The sequence below is a fragment of the Ictalurus punctatus genome, chromosome 28 (genome assembly GCF_001660625.3).
Source record: "Ictalurus punctatus breed USDA103 chromosome 28, Coco_2.0, whole genome shotgun sequence".
Taxonomy (NCBI): domain Eukaryota; kingdom Metazoa; phylum Chordata; class Actinopteri; order Siluriformes; family Ictaluridae; genus Ictalurus; species Ictalurus punctatus.
The window spans coordinates 8,301,179-8,320,220 of NC_030443.2; the positions used below are offsets into that span (position 1 = coordinate 8,301,179).

General features: G+C 38.6%; 1 protein-coding gene across 6 annotated transcripts in view; it reads right to left on the reverse strand.

Annotated features, from left to right (window-relative positions):
- The window catches only part of fer (fer (fps/fes related) tyrosine kinase), an 88,924-nt gene that overhangs the window by 23,771 nt on the left and 46,111 nt on the right, over positions 1-19,042 (reverse strand). For all 6 annotated transcript variants that reach the window (XM_017461953.3, XM_017461950.3, XM_053676796.1 and 3 more), the window contains 11 exons: positions 18,718-18,855; positions 18,486-18,605; positions 17,503-17,625; positions 16,504-16,693; positions 14,582-14,677; positions 14,168-14,371; positions 13,802-13,924; positions 13,282-13,338; positions 13,045-13,160; positions 12,716-12,810; positions 2,540-2,663 (listed from right to left, as the gene is read on the reverse strand). In XM_017461953.3, coding sequence (XP_017317442.1) covers positions 2,540-2,663; positions 12,716-12,810; positions 13,045-13,160; positions 13,282-13,338; positions 13,802-13,924; positions 14,168-14,371; positions 14,582-14,677; positions 16,504-16,693; positions 17,503-17,625; positions 18,486-18,605; positions 18,718-18,855 — 1,386 coding nt within the window. The remainder of the gene's footprint in view (positions 1-2,539; positions 2,664-12,715; positions 12,811-13,044; positions 13,161-13,281; positions 13,339-13,801; positions 13,925-14,167; positions 14,372-14,581; positions 14,678-16,503; positions 16,694-17,502; positions 17,626-18,485; positions 18,606-18,717; positions 18,856-19,042) is intronic.

Genomic DNA, 19,042 nt, shown 5'->3' on the forward strand with positions numbered 1-19,042 from the left:
AATGCAGTATATACAGTCATGTGATAAAATAAGTAAACCCCATATAAATTGTTGGCTTTTTTGACATATTTGGACAAGCAAACATTTGATCATCTTTTAATACAGTGCCTATTAATAAAGTTGACACACTATCAAATAACACATAAGACTGACATTTTTTGTAATTTTCACAATGTAAATTAACAAAAAACAGATCAGTCACATGGAAAAAGTAAGCACACACCTAATATATATTAAATATTTTATACACATTCATATTTTAGCATTTTAGAAATGTCTGAAGGATTTTCACACGGCACCCCAGCTCTCATCAGACGGCACACCAGGGTGCTGCGGCACCCCGGGTTGGGAAACACGGCTATAATTAATACAAGATGTAAAGATAACATTTTATTACTATTATTATTGCTATTATTGTTATTAATTAAATTTTTCTTAGACACTTTACCAAAATAAGATGGTGGCCAAAACAATGTAAACTTGTCCAGTCATTTAGATATACTTTGATCATGTTTGTGGCATTATCAGTGGTGAGACAGACTTGATGATCCTCTTGCAATCCCCATGACTTCCTTTAAGCTTTTGCCATCGTCTCTCCAGTGTGATCTTCGGGAAAATAGGAAATCTGCAGACATCTATTGCACAATGCCCAGTCTATGTTGAAGTGGATTGTTAAACTCATGCATGGCTGTGTAGTTCGGCTCGCCAACAAATCAGTTGTTGTTGTGAAGTATAAAACATTGCGAAGCTCCTCTACAATTTTCCCTCGGCATTCTCCGTACAATCGTGGCAACTCAACTTAACTGAAGTGCTTGCGGCTCAGTATCACATACCTCGGATCAAGGCTTTTGATCAAGTCTCAAAACCCCTTCTTGTCCACAGTGTAAGCTTGTGCCATGTCTTTAAAGATACAGTGGGATGCAAAAGTTTGGGCACCCCTAGTCGAAATTTTTGTTACTGTGAATAGTTTAAGTGAGTAGAAGATGAACTGATCTCCAAAATGCATAAAGTTAAAGATGAAAAATTATTTTTCAATTTTTAGCAAGATTAGAGTATTGGTTTGTACAGTTGTATCTCAAAAAGGAAAAGAGCACCATGCAAAAGTTTGGGCATCCCAAGTTCTCATAACTTTTACGAAGGTCTCTAGCTTAATTAACTCGTTACAGCTATGGCTTTTTCACAATCATCGTTAGGAAAGGGCAGGTAATGCAAATTTCAAAGCTTTATAAATGCTTTATAAATATAAATTATAAAGACAAGGGCCAACTCTTGTCGCTTGTCCAAACCCAAGACTCCTCAAACCTTGTCCCAATAATCAGCAGCCATGGGCTCCTCTAAGCAGCTGCCTAGCACATTGAAAATTAAAATAATTGATGCCCACAAAGCAGGAGAATGCTATAAAATAGCTAAACATTTTCAGATATAGCATACTGTAGGTTGCTAGTGTGTCTCTTAAGGCCAGGGGAGTGACATACCAGCTAGCCCCTGTTACTGTTCAATGAATTTATGAACTTACACTCACTATAACATTAACACTATAATAACAGTGGTCAAATATCAGAGCCTTAGCTTTTAAATAACATTGTCAATCAATATGAGGTAATTAGTTTAACTGTTCAATGTAATGTAATGTCATGTTCACTACACCTTTAGAAATCAGTTTGCTCGCTCAAAGAACGTGACACGACTACCACCTAACGGTCCTGTCTCGCCAGTGCTGACGGACTGAGTGGCATAAGCAGGATCATGTTCTCTTTCTCGTGCATTTTTAATGGCAACATCTGTAAATGTAACAAAGTAAATGTAGCATGTTACTACCCACCTCTGTCCTTCATACCTACAACCCAAGGAATCAGTTTAATAAATAAATAAAATATTTGGACGGTTTGATCTGCATGGTCAGTTTTTGCAGAGAAAAAAAGATAAGAAAAAAAAAAATCTAATAGGAAAATGTTCCAAGGACTTCCTGGTCCAACTTACCGTACTAAAATAAACCTCTCGGTTTGTATGTGACATTTTAATGGTTTTTCAATCAAGTGCAGAAATAAAGAATCTTGTCTTCAATTTTTTATTCCAGTTTGTCTAGTTAATGCTTTCCTCTTTCATAAAATAATTTCTCAAAACAAACTTCAGAATTCTTCAGCCACAGTATTTGATAGAACGAAAGAAGCTGACCATATCAGCCCTATTATAACCACACCACAAATAAATAAATAACACACATGCAGCTTTTTCTCACAATAACTCCACCCCTATTCCCCACCCCATTCTAAGAATTAAGCTGTGAATGGGGCTCACCCACAGTTTTTAAAATGTAAAAAAATTTACAATTTTTAGTAGTATGATGCATTTCTGATGCATTCCATATGAATCATATATACAGTATATTACATTAGTTCTGTGAATAAAGTGTGAAAGGCAAAGCATCTCTTTGTGACTATGCTCATTAAACCAAATGACCATTTATAACTCACAAAAACAGACATAAAAGGATCTGGATGATGAGCCATGTTAAATGCTCAACTTTGGTGCTTCCTACCTGTGGATACAGTTCTTAAGCTCCAGGTAGGCCATTCCAGCAGCTGCATCTAGAGCAAACTTTAGTAGCTGTTTTGTCTTGAGGTCTTCCTTCTTCTTTCTCAAGAAAGACAGAAAGTCACCTCCTGTCCAGGAAGGCAAGTGAGAAGACAAATTATAAAGTTGTATACTGTGCAACCAGATGATCCACAAATATTTCGACACTGACAACGTTACTGTTATTTTTGCTGTGTAGCATTTGACTGAATCTGAGAAAATAATACAGGGTATTCTGTACACTTCAGAATTCATTCTGCTGCTTTTGTCAGCAATCATCAATAAATGCAAGGGAACCAGTTCCATTAGCAGCAATGCCAAGAAAAAGGTTTTATCTAAATTCCTGATTTTGTGCCCATTTCTCACATTATATTTAGTCTGATTTAATAGAGGATTTTATTAGTATATAGATAGTCTATTGGGGCAAGAATGGGATCCATGGCAGAATAGCACAGCTAACCAAGAAGAATATAAATGCTCGTCTCAAGTTCACTAAGAAACAGCTAGATGATCCAGCTTAATTCTGGAACAATGTGTTATGGACAGATGAATCTAAAGTGGAGCTTCTTGGCCAACATGGGCCCTGTTATGTCTGGAGAAAACCTAACATTGCTTTTTAAAGTAAGAAGAAAGAACCTCATACAAAAGATGTTTGCTACATCTGAAACTGGATGCCTTGCTTTCATTGAGGGAACTGAATTCAAGTCAGGTGTCTTTCATTGTCAATACTCTATGTAACTAGTATACACTACATCAGAACAAAATGTAGTTTATCCAGGACTAGCGGGCAACACAGAACAGTATGAAAGACTACATAAAGTGCATTACACAGTGTAAGATGAGTGCAGGACAATAAATTCACAGACCAGAAAAATAGATACATGGATTCTACTCTGTATCAGAGAATTCTTCAAGAGAATCTCAGGTCATCTATCCGTGAGTTGAAGCAGAGTTTGGTCATGCGACAAGTCAATGATCCAAAGCACACAAGTAAGTCTACGTCTCAATGGTCGAATAATATGTACACCTCATGGAAATTGTTGGCTTTTTTAACATATTTGAACAAGCAAACATTTGGGCATCTTTGAAACAGTGCCTATTAATGAAGTTGACATACTTTACTGACAAACAAAACCACAAGGAAAAATATTTTTTTCCAATCATTTATTCAACAGAAATATCAATAGATGTGATATTATTCTGTGGAAAAAGTAAGTACACCCTTGTCCTCAGAAGCTGCTATTGAACTGAGCAGAAATAACCTCTTGTAGGTGTTTTGCATAATTGTCCACCAGTCTCTGCCATCCCAACATTTCAATGGGATTCAAATCTGGACGTTGACTAGGCCATTTCATAATCCCCCATTTCTTAATTTTGAGCCATACCTTGGAGGATTTGCTAGTGTGCTTATGATCAGTATCCTGTTGAAAGGTCCACTTTCAGTTCAACTTTTGGACAGATGGCCTCACATTATCTTCAAGTACTCTTAGATATGATGCAAAATTCATAGTTGAATCAATGAATGCAAGTTGTGAAGTCCCTGAGGCAGTGAAGCAACCCCAAACTCATAACATTTTGACCACCATGCTTCACAGTTGGTATGAGGTGCTTATTCTGAAAGGCTGTCTTTGGTCTGTGAAAAACATATCTATCTTTGATTCGCCTGTCCAGAGCACATTATTCCAAAAGGCCTATTTGCACATTGGCAAACTGTAGTCTTGCTCTATTGCTCTTTTTAGACAGCAAAGGCTTTTTCCTGGCACACCTCCCATGCAGGTCAAATTTGTGCAATCTCTTTCTGATTGTAGAAGCATACCAGCAGTTGCAAGACTTACTAGCAGATTCTGTGAAAGTTTTGTGATTCTTAGAGACTTCTTTTTACATCAAATGGTATGATCTTGGGCTGAATGTGCTGGGACAGCCATTCCTGGACAAATTGTCAGTGGTTTGGAATCTGCGCCACTTGTAGATGAATTTTTGTACCTCAAATAGCGAAGGCTACAGCAAGGGGAAGAGTTTTCTCTTATAGAGCCCCACAGTTATGGAACAATCTTCCAATTAGTGTTCGGGACTCAGACACAGTCTCAGTGTTTAAGTCTAGGCTTAAAATGTATTTATTTACTCAAGCCTACCCCGACTAGACTTTGTTACGCTAAGCACAGTCCTAATAATCTCTTCTTTCCCTCTCTCCTTCTATCGAGCCACACACAATTTTATGGAGATACTAGAGATCTTGATCCTTTCTGCTCTCCGGACATGCCTAATCTGTTTCAGATGTCCTACCTCTGGATGGAGCTCTCATCTACTCCAATTCCAGATTGCTGGGACTACGGCTGCTTCTAAGGCCAAATAGCCTTCATATAAATCCATAATGAACTTTTTCACACAATCTGTTGTTACCCAGATGAGGATGGGTTCCCTTCCAAGTCTGGTTCCTCTCAAGGTTTCTTCCTCTTAACGTCTTAGGGAGTTTTTCCTTGCCACCGGCTTGCTCAATTGGAATAAATTTGCACTTTTAATATACCGTGTTAATATATTTCTGTAAAGCGGCTTTGAGACAATGTCTATTGTAAAAAGCACTACACAAATAAAACTGAATTGAATTGAACTTTCCTTTCAGTAGAATGATGTAATTAAAATAATTTGGAGATCTTTTTAAATCCCTTGCCAGACTCATAGGCATCCACAACCTTTTTTTCTGAACGCCTTGAAGAACTCTTTAGATCTTGGCATGATGACACCCCACACACACCTCAATAACAAAGGGAACACCAGACACTAGATATAAGAGGGGTATAAATAAGACTGGTTCCACCTGCACTCTCTAAGCAGGTTCTAATCACTGGCACCCAATCTTGAACGCCTGATTCTAAATTTATGGATTTGAAGGTGCGATAATTGTAGGAGTGTACTTACTTTTTCCATGTGACTGATCTGTTTTTTTTTGTTAATTAAAATTTTTTGAAAATTACTACAAAAAGTCAACTGTATGTGTCATTTGATAGACTGTATCAAATTTATTAATAAGCACTGTTTCAAAGTGGATCAAATGCTTGCTTGTCCAAATATGTCAAGAAAAAAACAACAATTTCCATAGAATGTGTTATTTTTTCACATGACTGTAACTATACAGTTGTTATATAATATATATATATATATATATATATATATATATATATATATATATATATATATATATATATATATATATACACACACACACACACACACACACACACACACACACACATATATATATACACACACATTAATGAAAGTCAAGTCCAAGCTAAATTAAACTGGAATATAAACAGCAGTAGCATTTCAAATGTTGGCCTACATTTGAAATGCCACATAAATGAGAGTGCATGGTAAATGAGAAAAGTGCATGATAGGCCACAAGTATGACATAAATGCATTCACCCTTTTTTTTCCTGTTTCTTTATTTTATTTTATTTTTTATTTTTTTATTTTTTTTTTTTGCAGTTAATGAGCGACACTGCGTTGATTCCACAAGAGAGGTATATGTTGCTGTGTATGCACTTAGGTTCACCCTTTTGCAATCATTTAAATGTTCATCCATCAGCCTTGTTCTGAATTTAGATTTGATCACATTCATATCATAAAATGCTGCTTCACAAAGGTATGTAGATCAAAATAATGCAGATGCTTTGAGCACAGCTTGGTGAATGTTCCTGCAGTTTCCTGGGTCTACCACATTCCAGAAATGTGAATGTTGCTGAGATTTCAGCTGGATATGATTTTGGAGATTAATAACCTCCATCTACATAATATTGGCATTGAACAGTTCAGCCATCTGCTTTGAAATGTAAATGGTAAATGGTCTGCACTTACATAGCGCTTTTCTAACCTTAGCGGTTCTACAAAGTGCTTTACACTGTTTCTCATTCATCCATTCACACACATACACACACTCACACACCAATGGCTGCAGAGCTAATACGCAAGGCGCTAGCTTGCCATCGGGAGCATCTTGGGGTTAAGTGTCTTGCCCAAGGACACTTCATCATGTGGAGACATGTGGTCCAGGAATCGAACCGCCAACCCAATGACTAGTAGATAACCAGCATCAGACAACAGGTTAGCGTCCTCCCCAATTGCTTCCATAAAAGCCTTAATGTCACTCAGAAAGGAAATAAAGCAGTGAAGTACCTTACCCCTAATCAACCATCTGGCTTCTGTGTGAATGAGGATATTGCCATACTCTACAGAAACTTCATCAAGAAACAGATTGAAATATTTGCGTTGATTGTGTGCTCAAATTGAGTTGATAATCTGAACAACTGGTGTCATGACATGATCGAAACCCATAACCTTAGTGCAGCTCGCCTGCTGATGAATGATGCAATGATAGTTCAGAAATTTAGGAAAGTTTAGGTCAGTCTTGCAATGTGCAATAAATCCAGAGTGGCACTCTATCATGGCTGGAGGCAGTCTGTTGTCATAGACACCAACTTTTCAAGGGGCACGTCCCCCCCACACGCATTAGTTCTTCAAAACATTGTAGATGGTCATGGTCCTCTGGTCATGGTTTTCAGAGGAACAATGTAAAAACTCCTCTTTGGTGGAAAAATCATAAAAACCATCTGAACAAAAACAGCCAACTGGGCTGTATCACTCAAGTCCACTGATTCATCACAGTGAAATGAAAACAATTTACACCTTTCCATGTCCTGTTCTAACTGTCCCATCGCATCTGCAGAAAGAAAGGAAACTCTCCTTGCCACTGTGTTGCCACTGAGCTGGACATCAGCGATGTCACGTTCCGAGACGTAAGGGAGATTAGGACGGATGCAAATGCAGTTTAACAGTTTTATTTAAGAGAGACACAGGCAGGTAAATCCAAATCGTGATCCAAAAACTTAATCCAAAAACATGCAAAGGTCAGGCAACTGGCAAATAGGCATGAACGGGGCAAAGCAGGAAGTAAGGTCGCAGTCACAGAAAACAGGGTCAAGATACAAAACAAGAAACATAGAACTGAGAGCAAAAAAACCAGCGTGGACTAAATCTAAAGTTTAACCTAACTAACTCAAGGAACCTAACATGGACTATAACTAATTCTATGACTATCTCTAGCGTGCTGACGGCTGATGCCAATCTAGACACACACGCTCAAACAACAGCCAATGACAGAACAGGGAGGAGACATAACAGAAACATAACAAATGCACGTATCCATAGTAAACAATGTTGTCAACTTTCGAAGAGCGGGCGTTCGCGCACCTTGCTCGTGCACGCGCGCGCCCACATGCTCTCCAGCGCACTGCCTAAAGGGGAAGCTGTGACATAACCCCCCCACAGGAGAACCAGGAGACCATGCGGTGTTCTTAGCGGAACAATAAAGTAGATCGATGTCCTCAGAGGAACAGAAAAACAGAGCGACGTCCTCGGCGGAACAGGAAAGCGGAGCGACGTCCTCGGCGGAGCTGGCAAACCGAGCGTCATACTCAGCAGAGCAGGAAAGTAGAGTGACGTCCTCATCAGAACAGGAACACAGACGACATCCTCATCGGAACAGGAAGGCAGAGAGACATTCTCAGCGGAGCAGGCAAACAGAGCGACGTACTCAGCAGAGCAGGAAAGCAGAGTGACGTCCACATCGGAACAGGAACGCAGAGCAACATCCTCTGTGGACTCTGCAGGCTGAACTTGGTAGGCTGTGTCAGCGTTCATGAGCATAACTTGGTTGATCCTGTCAGCAGACTTGGACGTGAGCAGAGCTTGGTTGTCTGTTTCAACAAACTCGGTTGTGAGCAGAACTCAGTTGAATGTATTTACAGACTCTGGCGTGAGCATGACTTGGTTGGTCATGTCAGCAGACTTGGACGTGACCAGAGCTTGGTTGTCCGTGTCAATAGACACTTGGTTGGTCATGTCATCAGACTTGGATGTGAGCAGAGCTTGGTTGTCCGTGTCAGACACTTGAAGAACAGACACTTGGTTGATCATGTCAGCAGACTCTGGTGTGATTAAAGCTTGATTGTTCATGACCAGAGCTTCAGGCATGAGCAGATTTTGACTTTGGTACTGACCTGGGTCAGGAACTTGGCATGAGCAGGGCTTGGGTTGGTCGTCTCTTCGACCTGGGTCTGGAACTTAGCGTGAGCAGGGCTTGGGCCTGGAACTTGGCATTACAGTGGAACTCTGGAGCTGAGACCCCCTTGTGGGTCTCAAGCTGGAGCTCTGAGGTCGCCACCTTGACCTCCAGCAGGAGCTCAGGTGCTGAGACCTCCTTGTGGTTCTCAAGCTGGAGCTCTGAAGTCGCCACGTGGACCTCTGGCTGGAGCTCGGCATGTGAGACCACCTCATGGGTTTCATTTTCGAGCTCTGAGGTCGGCCTCAGACGTTGGCCTCTGGCTGGAGCTCAGGTGCTGAGACCTCCTTGTGGGTCTCAAGCTGGAGCTCTGAAGTCGCCACATGGACCTCTGGCTGGAGCTCGGTGAGTGAGATCACCTCATGGGTCTCAGGATCGAGCTCGGGTTCTGAGGTTGACGTGTTGACCTCTGGCTGGAGCTCGGCGGGTGAGACCACCTCATGGGTCTCAAGTTCGAGCTCGGAGGTCACCACGTTGTCCTCTGGCTGAAGCTCGGTGGGTGAGATGACCTCATGGGTCTCAGGTTAGAACTTTGGTACAGAGGTTGCTACGTTGACCTCTGGCTGTAGTTCCGCAGGGGCTTTTCTGTGTAGACGCTTGTGCTGACACCAGCTGCTCTTGAAGGATACCTTAGAGCAGAAAATGCTTCCTGGAGACTCAGCTTCTTGCATGTGGGACATTGGAGCTGAGTCTCTTTCCCGTAGACCTCAGTCATGCATCTCGGAGAAACCTCCCCCATGTTGGCTGGAACCTGAAGCAGATCTGTGGAGGCTGCCCTGTCAATCCCCTCATAATGGAGTTTGAATGGCAGGTCAGCCTGGGGCTGTCCACTGACTCCCCACCCCAGTAAATCCAGACCGTGTACCTGCCCTGGTTGCGTGAACTCCTCCATAAAAATTTCTGCTAACTGAGTGACATCATGGAGGGCAGAGGACCCAGTACTCACCAGCTGCTCCGCCCAGTCACGGGCCAGACTGCAAAACCTGGACACTAAGAACCCGATCCACTGTTTCTTATTAGGCTTAGGATACACCAGGCTGCAGAAATATACCTGGCAGCTGAAGAGGAACTCCAGTGGGTAGCTCCTCAATCCCGCTGTCTCTGGCAGAAGTTCGACGGCGTACCTTTGAGGGAACTGCATGGACAAAAAATGCGGCCATGTATAGGTATTCTGTCACGTTCCGAGACGTAAGGAAGGTTAGGACAGATGCAAATGCAATTTAACAGTTTTATTTAACAGAGACACAAGCAGGTAAATCCAAATCATAATCCAAAAACGTAATCCAAAAACGTGCATAGGTCAGACGATCGGCAAACAGGCATAAACGGGGCAAAGCAGGAATCAAGGTCGCGGTCACAGAAAACAGGGTCAAGATACAAAATAAGAAACATAGAACTGGGAGTGGAAAAACCAGCGCGGACTAAATCTAAAGTTTAACCTAAATAAATCTAACAAGGAACCTAACATGGACTATAACTAAGACTATGACTATCTATCGTATCGAATCTAAACTAATACTCTGCGCTGTGTGCTGGGAGGCGCATGGTATATAAGCAAACATAATCAGCGGGTTAAGTGCTGACGCCTGACACCAATCTAGACACACGCTCAAACAACAACCTATGACAGAACAGGGAGGAGACATAACAGAAACATAACAAATGCACGTGTCCATAGTAAACAACGTCACGGTTGTCAACATTCGAAGAGCAGGTGCTCGCGCACCTTGCCCATGCGCGCGTGCCCATATGCTCTCCAGCACGCTGCCTAAAGGGGAAACCGTGACAAGAGATAGCAGACATAATTTTTGTCTTCATTTTGTGGTCACTGAACAAAGTTTCGACAACTGCAGTCATCACTTCCTTCACCATGGAACCACTGGTGAACAGCTTCTTGAGTTTTGTCAAGATGTGAAACACTTTAAATGATTTTTTAAACAGCATTTCCTCTCTTTATCAGTGTGGTGAATAAAGATTGCTATTTTTGTAGTGTTGCTTTCAGCTGCTTTACCTTTTCAGTTCGTAGCCCGCTACCCTTAGGAAAGTCCCATGCAAGGTTACCATGAGCTTGAATGAAATGGTACTCAAGATTGCTTCTTTTAAGAGCAACACCAGCGGTGCAAATTAGGCACACACATCTTTTGCTTACATTTGTGAAGCAAAATTCACTCTCCTATTCCTCATGGAAATAGTATGATTTCTTCCTTTACTTTGGTTGAATGCTGTCTTTACTCGTCCTGAAGCAAATTAAATTTTCTAGATAATACTATAATATAAGCGTGGTGACGTGCTTGATTGAAACTTTGATGTGACTGACGATATGGCAAATAAATACTACATTTTTATTTTTTACATTTTACACTACAATACTACATTGGAGGGGTGGGATAAGGAGTAGGGTAGCCTACTCTGATTGGAAGAAACAGAAAAAGGTTTCCAGAATGTCTTTACAATCAGGTCACAAGCTACTGATAGCTCGCAACCGCTGTGTTGGAGACCCCTGCACTAAAGCCTTCCGGCGATATAGCCTGACGTCCATTCCGCTGTGCTCATCATTGAATTTGTTTGTGCCTTATGCAAAATTGCTTTGGTCAATCAAAAATCTTTTGATAAGTTTTTTCCAGCATGGACTGATGATGATGCAAGTCAAATCTGGTGAAGATTCAATGAACTGTCTAGGTCGAGTTAAAAAAAGCAAGTTATTCAAAAAAGTTAAAATGGCAGAAACTGAAAACATAGTATACATTCGACTCGCCACAAGGCAAGGAAGCAGAGGAACAAAATTTTATTTCTCAGCCTTACGGGTCAAAAGTTATAAGTATCAACATGAGTGCAAATTTGAGCTGTTGGTGGCGCTAGAAATTTTCAGATAGTGACTCTAATTTGCCATCATAACATTTCAGATTGTCCCCGATCTGTGGGCCAAATGTAATAACTTTCCTATGTATGGTTCTATGGGCTGCCATAAATTCAAGAGCAGAAGAAGAAGTAGAAGAAGAAGAAATATAGCTGCAATAAATAAATTAAATAAAGAAATTAACCAGCTATTGAACAGAAGGGGGCAATCACTTTTTGCAAACAGGGGAATTAGGTGTAGAATATCTTTTCTAAATAAATACATAAAATGTATCAAATTGAAGTGTTTGTTCCCTCAGGGTCCTTTTATGCATTTAAGGTTTTGCATTAAGATCTAATGTTATTCAGTGTTTGAAATGTCCACAAATTCAGAAATTCAGACAGGGGGAAAACACTTTTTCATGGCACTGTACATGCCATTAGATGAGGAGGCATGCACTGGATCATGAGCAGTTCCTTTCCTTTTCCATCCTTTTCTCTTCCCATCATTCTGGTATAAGTGATCTTTGTCTCATCAGTTCATTGGATGTTGTTCCAGAACTGTATGGTTTTTTTTTTTTTTTTTTAATCAAATTTACTTCTGTGCATTTTGGTGTTCCTGAGATAACTAGTGGGTTCTTCCTTTGAATGTAGCAAATAGTTGATTTGGGTATACCTAATCTTTTGCTATCTCTCTGATGGCTTTGTTTTGATTTTTCAACCTAATAATGACTTGCTTCACTGACAATGACAGTTCTTTGGATTTCATATTGAGAGTTAACAGAAACAGGTTCCAAATGCAAATTCCAGACTTGAAATGAGCTCTAGACCTGCTTAATAATAACATACACCTGGCCATGGAATAGCTGAGCAGCCAATTGTCTAATTACTTTTAGTCCCTTAAAAAGGAAAGGATGGGGATTTTGTTTCTACATCGTTCACTCTATTTGGATGAAAATAGCCTCAAATTAAAGGTGACAGTCTGCACGTTGACCTCTTACTAATTATTTAATTTTATCTCCTATATACTGTGGTAGACAGCTAAAAAAAAAAAAAAAATAACAACAACAAAAAAACCCAATAACTTTGCCAATGTCCAAATATTTATGGACTTGACTGTATATATACACACTGCAGTTACTGTGAAGTTTCAGTTAATTAGTTAGTTGGTAGACTATAGGAGCATACCTTGCACAAGCTCCATCACTATATAAATCGGCTGTCTTTGCGTACAGACTCCTATTAGCTTCACAATGTTGGGATGATCGTACTGCTTAAGGATCCTTAAGGATAAAATAAAACACACCATTAAAAAAATCAACTCAATATTCAATGGACAGCATACAAAACTTTGGAGATAAAATGTAGAATGACCAAATAATACCGCAAAAATGTTTTAAATACAATGAAAACCAATTAGCATAATCTAATATGCATAAGGCTGGTCATACTAATTTGTGATTTATTTTCAGCAGCACCAGCCTTTTTAAGGTAACTTTTCAATTAACCCCATTCACCTCGCCTCTGAAAGAAACTTGATCTTCAGGTCTTGTGGGAGATCCTCTTTACAAGTCTTCACAGCCACAGGTGTCTTATCCCTCAACATTCCTTTGAACACCTCACCAAAATTGCCCTGAATCACAATTCATACTGTGGTGACTTTTTGTATGTAGACCACATGAAAAAAAAATGCTTGGAGAGACCTTTAAAATCTAATTAATTTAAAAGATATTAATTTGAAAGAGAGGACTTACCTTTCCTAGAAGTTCTCCAAGAATGACATCCTCATGATTAAGAATCCATTTTTTATCCTTAAAACACACACACACAAAATAGCCTTACTAGTTACAAAACAGTACATGTCAACTATTATATAACACTCGTTTAAAAAAAATAAGGACAGTAAACTGTATTTACGCTGAACTTATTCTGTTTCAACTGTTTTCATGTTGAAAGTATTAGTCATGCAGAATAAAATGGGACTAAAAAGATATTTGGCAGAGTATCTTTTTCTAGTATGGACTCCGTCAAACATTGACAATGGGTCACGTGTCTATCATCATATGTGATTACATTGCCATATCACCCACGGCTAGTGCATGGTTCATGAGGTGTAGGGGACAAAGACCAACAACCACTAGTACATGGATGTAGACCAACAACACTTCCAATTAAAATTTAACATAATTTCAAAATAAAATCTAAAAAAACATTTTTAAAACAGCTTAGGGAATCAGTGAAAACAAAACAGGACATAATAATAAAGTGTAATACCTTTAAGACAGGATTTAAAAGCATGACTCCAGACTTTTTAGTAATGACTTGTTTTGTAGAGTAATGGTGCTCAATTAACTGAGGAATGGTGGGGAATCCAGTGCCTTCAAATCGATACTGATTCTGCAAAACAACAGAGAATTAAACTATGTAAAATCAATATCCAATGAAAAACTAAAAAAAAACAAACAAACAGAGGAACACTAATGTATGCTAATGTAATCTTTAAAGCTGGTTTTAGAAATGTTTCTATTGCTGACCTGTTGACATGGACTGATGCACTCCAATTAACATTTTAAAAATAGGTAATGTCTAAAATCTCTTACACCCGACAGTATTTTACACCAAATGTTTGGCAGTACTCACATCTGCAAACTGAATGATGAAGTGTCTGCGCTGGGCATCTGAGAAGACAGAGAGTACATACTCCCCAGGCTTGCCATGGCTCTCACGAACCAGGAAGTCTCCCTGCTGCTTAAGCAGCTCCTGGGCCTCTGTGCGTGGAATCGCCCCATGGTACCACTCCTGTTCCCCCAATGGCTTTTCACTGATGGGGATCACATCAATGAACTAGATTGGGGGGGGCAGAAAGAAGAAAGTGAGTAAATTAGAGTGTGCTGGATCTGTCAGTCTTTTTCAGTTTACCTTTGATTATAAAAACCATACAAAAAGAGCAGTGCATATCAATTTTATTTATGTAATGGGCTATCACTGTGTAATCGCTGTATTCAACTTGCAGTCAGAAACTGAAATTGCTAAAGGACAAGTCATAGTACTTACTGAGGATGAGCCCAGTACAGACTTTGGTGAACGGATAATGCCAGCAATAGAGTGGCGGAGAGTGTCAAACTTTGATATTCTGTCTTTGCTTTTGTCCTGGTAAATTATTTAAAAAAAAAAAAAAAAAAAAAAGACTTCACTACAATGTATACATTCAACCTTGAAAACTGTAATATGTTGCCATGCAGTATCACACATCATCACATATTGACAGAATACTAAAAAAGTGGAAGTTTATTTCCTATTGTGTGTTATGGTGTGGCATGTAGGCCTGTCACAATAAGTACGTTTGTTGGACGATGGAATATTAAGACCATATGCCACCAATATAATGATAATCTAAATGCATAGTTGCTGTTTTCTGATGAAAGTATCCTTTAAATTTACTCAGTATTTCACCGTCATACTTATTAATTTTAGCCAACAGCATTTTTTGTTGACAAGAAAATGCAAAAATGAAAGCAAATATTCACACATTTTACATATTAACTTAAACATGCATCAACAAAAACATGTGAAAACTGCCCTTGTTGTGAAAACCTGATCTCCTGAAATAATAACATTGTAATGTTACACTACTGTAATACAATATTGTGAATTCTTTCGTTTTTTCTGTGTTTTAGTGCACAAAAGATAATAGTTTTTAGTTATGCAAAGAGTGTATTCACATGACTTACTTAACGCCCTACTTAAGTTTAAGTTCACTTGTGCAAATGAGCCATTTTGTGCAGAAGCAACTTGTAATATTACTTTTATGTTGTGTATATGTCTGATTAATCTCAGTGTATAGGATGCATTTGGGTGAGTTAATTAACCCGCTAGTAAAGTGCTTCAGTTTACTGGTGTTCATTTACTGTTCAGCTTCAGCTCATGCAGCATAAACTGCTCAATCCTTATCTCCAACATTATTGAGTATAACTGGATTATTTATACACTAGAACTATTCTTTCCTATACACATATGACGACAGTGGTTAAGTCTTTTGATCGGAAGGTCATGGGTTCAAATCCGTGAAATGGGCCCTGAGTAAGGTTAACCCTTAACTGCTCAGTTGTATAAAAATAAAAGTTTTCTAGATTTTTCTTCTTCAAAAAACATTGTTAGTGCATTTTTAATATCTTGCATGTCGTTTTGTCAAAAATATGTTTTAATTAAAATTGGTACTAGTGCTTGCTACACTTCTTAAACTCGAATACAGTTTTTGCATTCAAATGTGCATTTGTATCTTAAATTTGATAAATATTTGAAGTTTGAATTTTAATTTGATAGCCCTAGAGCAGATGAGAGGAATAAGAAGCAGTGTGAATAGTTAAAATGATCAAAAAATAGTTAGAAACCCCCCCCTCGCACCGTGTGCAGTTCAGCATTTTGTTGCTTGACTTTGCAGAGCCTTTTGTTTCATGTTGGTTTTCTCCAAGTTAATGATCTAGGTTCATTTTCACGTTTTTGTATTTTAGATAATCCCTTGTTTGCACCTCTCTCAAATAAAATGCTTAAAACTGCATTTGCATCCACCTCTACTTGCCGAACATGACATGGTGACATTCATTCATATGTAAACAAACAGGCATGTAAACACAATGGGTAATAACAAGGTCAGCTAAAAGTATTGAGGCCATGTCTACAAATCGTACAATAAGTCAATAAAGTAATTATTGTGACAGACCTAGTGTTATGTACTGTATGTAATCAAGAGTCATCTTACAGGCAGAGAATTACAGGGAGAATTACAATTACTGTTACAACAATTCAAACTGAAAATGCATCGATGGAGACCAAAATATTTTATATTGAGCAACGGGAAGACAGTCAGTATTAGTTAATGCTACATATTGGAAGTAATTATTAGAGATTATTTGCTCCCAAATATCTAATGTATTAATGAAATTAACAAAGAGCTAAAAACTAATTTTTAGAAAGACCATTGAGTTGACGGATCGTGCATCCTCCTCATAATTGACCACGGTTGGAGGTTCCTTGCCCTCATTCTCCTGCATTTTGTGCTCAAGCATCTCCTTCTGGGAGCTCAGTTTGGCTTCTGAGCAGCGCAGGAGCTGCACCATCTGTTTTAGTTCCTCCAGAGACTGCTTCTGACTCAGCAACAGCACCTTACTAAAAGAGAGACAATACTTGAACATGCAAGGCTTTGTGTACACTTATTACTTTTTTTAAATTTATTTAACATTTTTTATGTAAAGTGACTTACAATTTAAGCAGAATATGAGAGCCACAACTAAGCACAAATGTTGAAATGTATACTAACATTAGTCACAATGCAGACCAAGTACATACTGTACAGCATAATTTAAAAGTAGCTATAGCATTTAAAACACCACAGCCTTATAGACAAATACAACACTGTTTCAGCATCACTATGTAAATAATCTCAGAAGGTTGTGTGAGAATCTGCAGTGTGAAACAAGTCGGGCTATTCATTCCACTGTTTTGAAATTACCTGTGAAAATTGGCTAGTATTATTAGTTTCAGTACTATGCAGTGCTGGTATCTCTCAAAGTCTGTAAAAATAAGGATGGAATATAGGTGCTGAAGTCTGATTTCATTCAGGGGGATAATGTACAATATAAACAAGGGTAAATCCTTACTCAATTAATCAATATTAAGAGTGAGTGAGAAAGAGTAATAAAGGAATGCATGCCCTCAGCTATAACTTGATGGCATCTCCATGACCTGTTTACTTACATATCCGATGTATGCTGTTTTAATAGCTTAAGAACATTTCATTGTAATGTTTGCAAGACACAAGACGGGTCACAGGTGAGAACACAATACATAATTACTTACCACTCACCGTATTTTAACTTATTATAAGGACAGTCAACATGCAATAAAAATTTGATGTTTCCCAAAAAGCTGAAGCAGAATGTGGTCCAAATTACAGGTGTAAGATATGGTCTACGTACTCTGATTTCTTCTCGCAACTTCTGGCATACTCCTCAATTTTGCTCTGCAGGTCTACCATAAGGTCCTCTTTACTGTGTAGACTCTTTTGGGTCAAGACAAGCTCCTCTGTTGTAGACTTTAGCCTTTAAAAAAGTCACAATACAAATATGCATTGATACCGTACTCCAACAAGGGATTAAAGCCGACCATGGTTAATTTATGAACACATATTTCTATTCATACATTTTGCTAGGCTTTCCAACATTTTTAGACATCTAGCTACAAACTATATTCTGCTCCTTAAGGGAGAAACTTCACCCAGCCAGTCTCAAAAGTCTTGACTCAACCTACTGTCTACCATCTACAGGCGCGCATACTCCGACCATCTCCTGCCCATTTTGCTATAATTTATTTTGTTCCAACCTGCACGATTTTCCAGTCAACACTTTATAATAAACCAGGAGCAGCCATACCAAATTTAAGTTTATCTAGTGAAAAGCCAGTTTACTTTCATTTGAAATTATGCATTATCACAAAAAAATTGCTTAGAGTACCAGTAAACTGAGCCAAGCTCATATAGGTGATCCTTATCCCCACAAATTTAAAAACCTTGGTCATATGATCAATGTCATACAAGGTGAAAGGCTGGAGAAATGCTATTATTAAAGTTTACATTTACATCAGCTATGTGCAATTTCTCCTTGTTTTGCAATCTTTATTTCTGATTGTCCACATAAAAGTACAAAAGCTCCCACAGCCTCAACTTTTCATTAGGTCCTAAAAATCCCATGAAATTGCAAGTCCCAATGCACACCTCCATAGCAACCTCAATCTCCACAACAATCTCTTTAAAGATGCAAAGGATATTTAGGAAGAGAAAAAGGATTTTGTTGCTAAAAAAACAAACAAAAAAAAAAAACAAAAAACAACAAAAAACTGTGCTTGGCCATAATTCATGCCTTAAACCTTTTCAGTCTAAAAATGAGAAGACACCTGAACTCACATTGCTTGTAAATTGTCTGCTGTCAAATTATTCCATAGAATCTCATTGGCCTGAAGATTCTCGGTTTCCTCTAATAGTGAGATATCAAATTCTACATTAGGTTCGTTGGTTTCAGGTGACCTAGGAAAAATAATAATAATAATAATAATAATAATAATAATAATAATAATAATAATAATAATAAGTTAATGAACATTAGCTAGGCTTTGTATTTGTGAGTCCTTTCACATACCTGTACACTTCAATGAAGTTGTCATACTCAGATACAGGATCGATTTGATCAACAGAGGTGTGTATTTCTTTGTGGACCTTCACTATTTCATCTGTTAAGAGACTAGTAATTTCACTGTACTCCTCAAGTATCCCCTTCCTAGAAGAGAGAACAAGGCAAGCAAACAAATATATATTTCTCCTTTAAATAAAGCAATTGCAAAAACAAAATTACAGCTTTGATTACCAAAAAATATATAACATCAGCATTCAAAGTCTATACTGCCATTTTTAGTCAATTTATCAATTTTCTTTAACACAATTCTGGCCAGTATTATCTACTGATG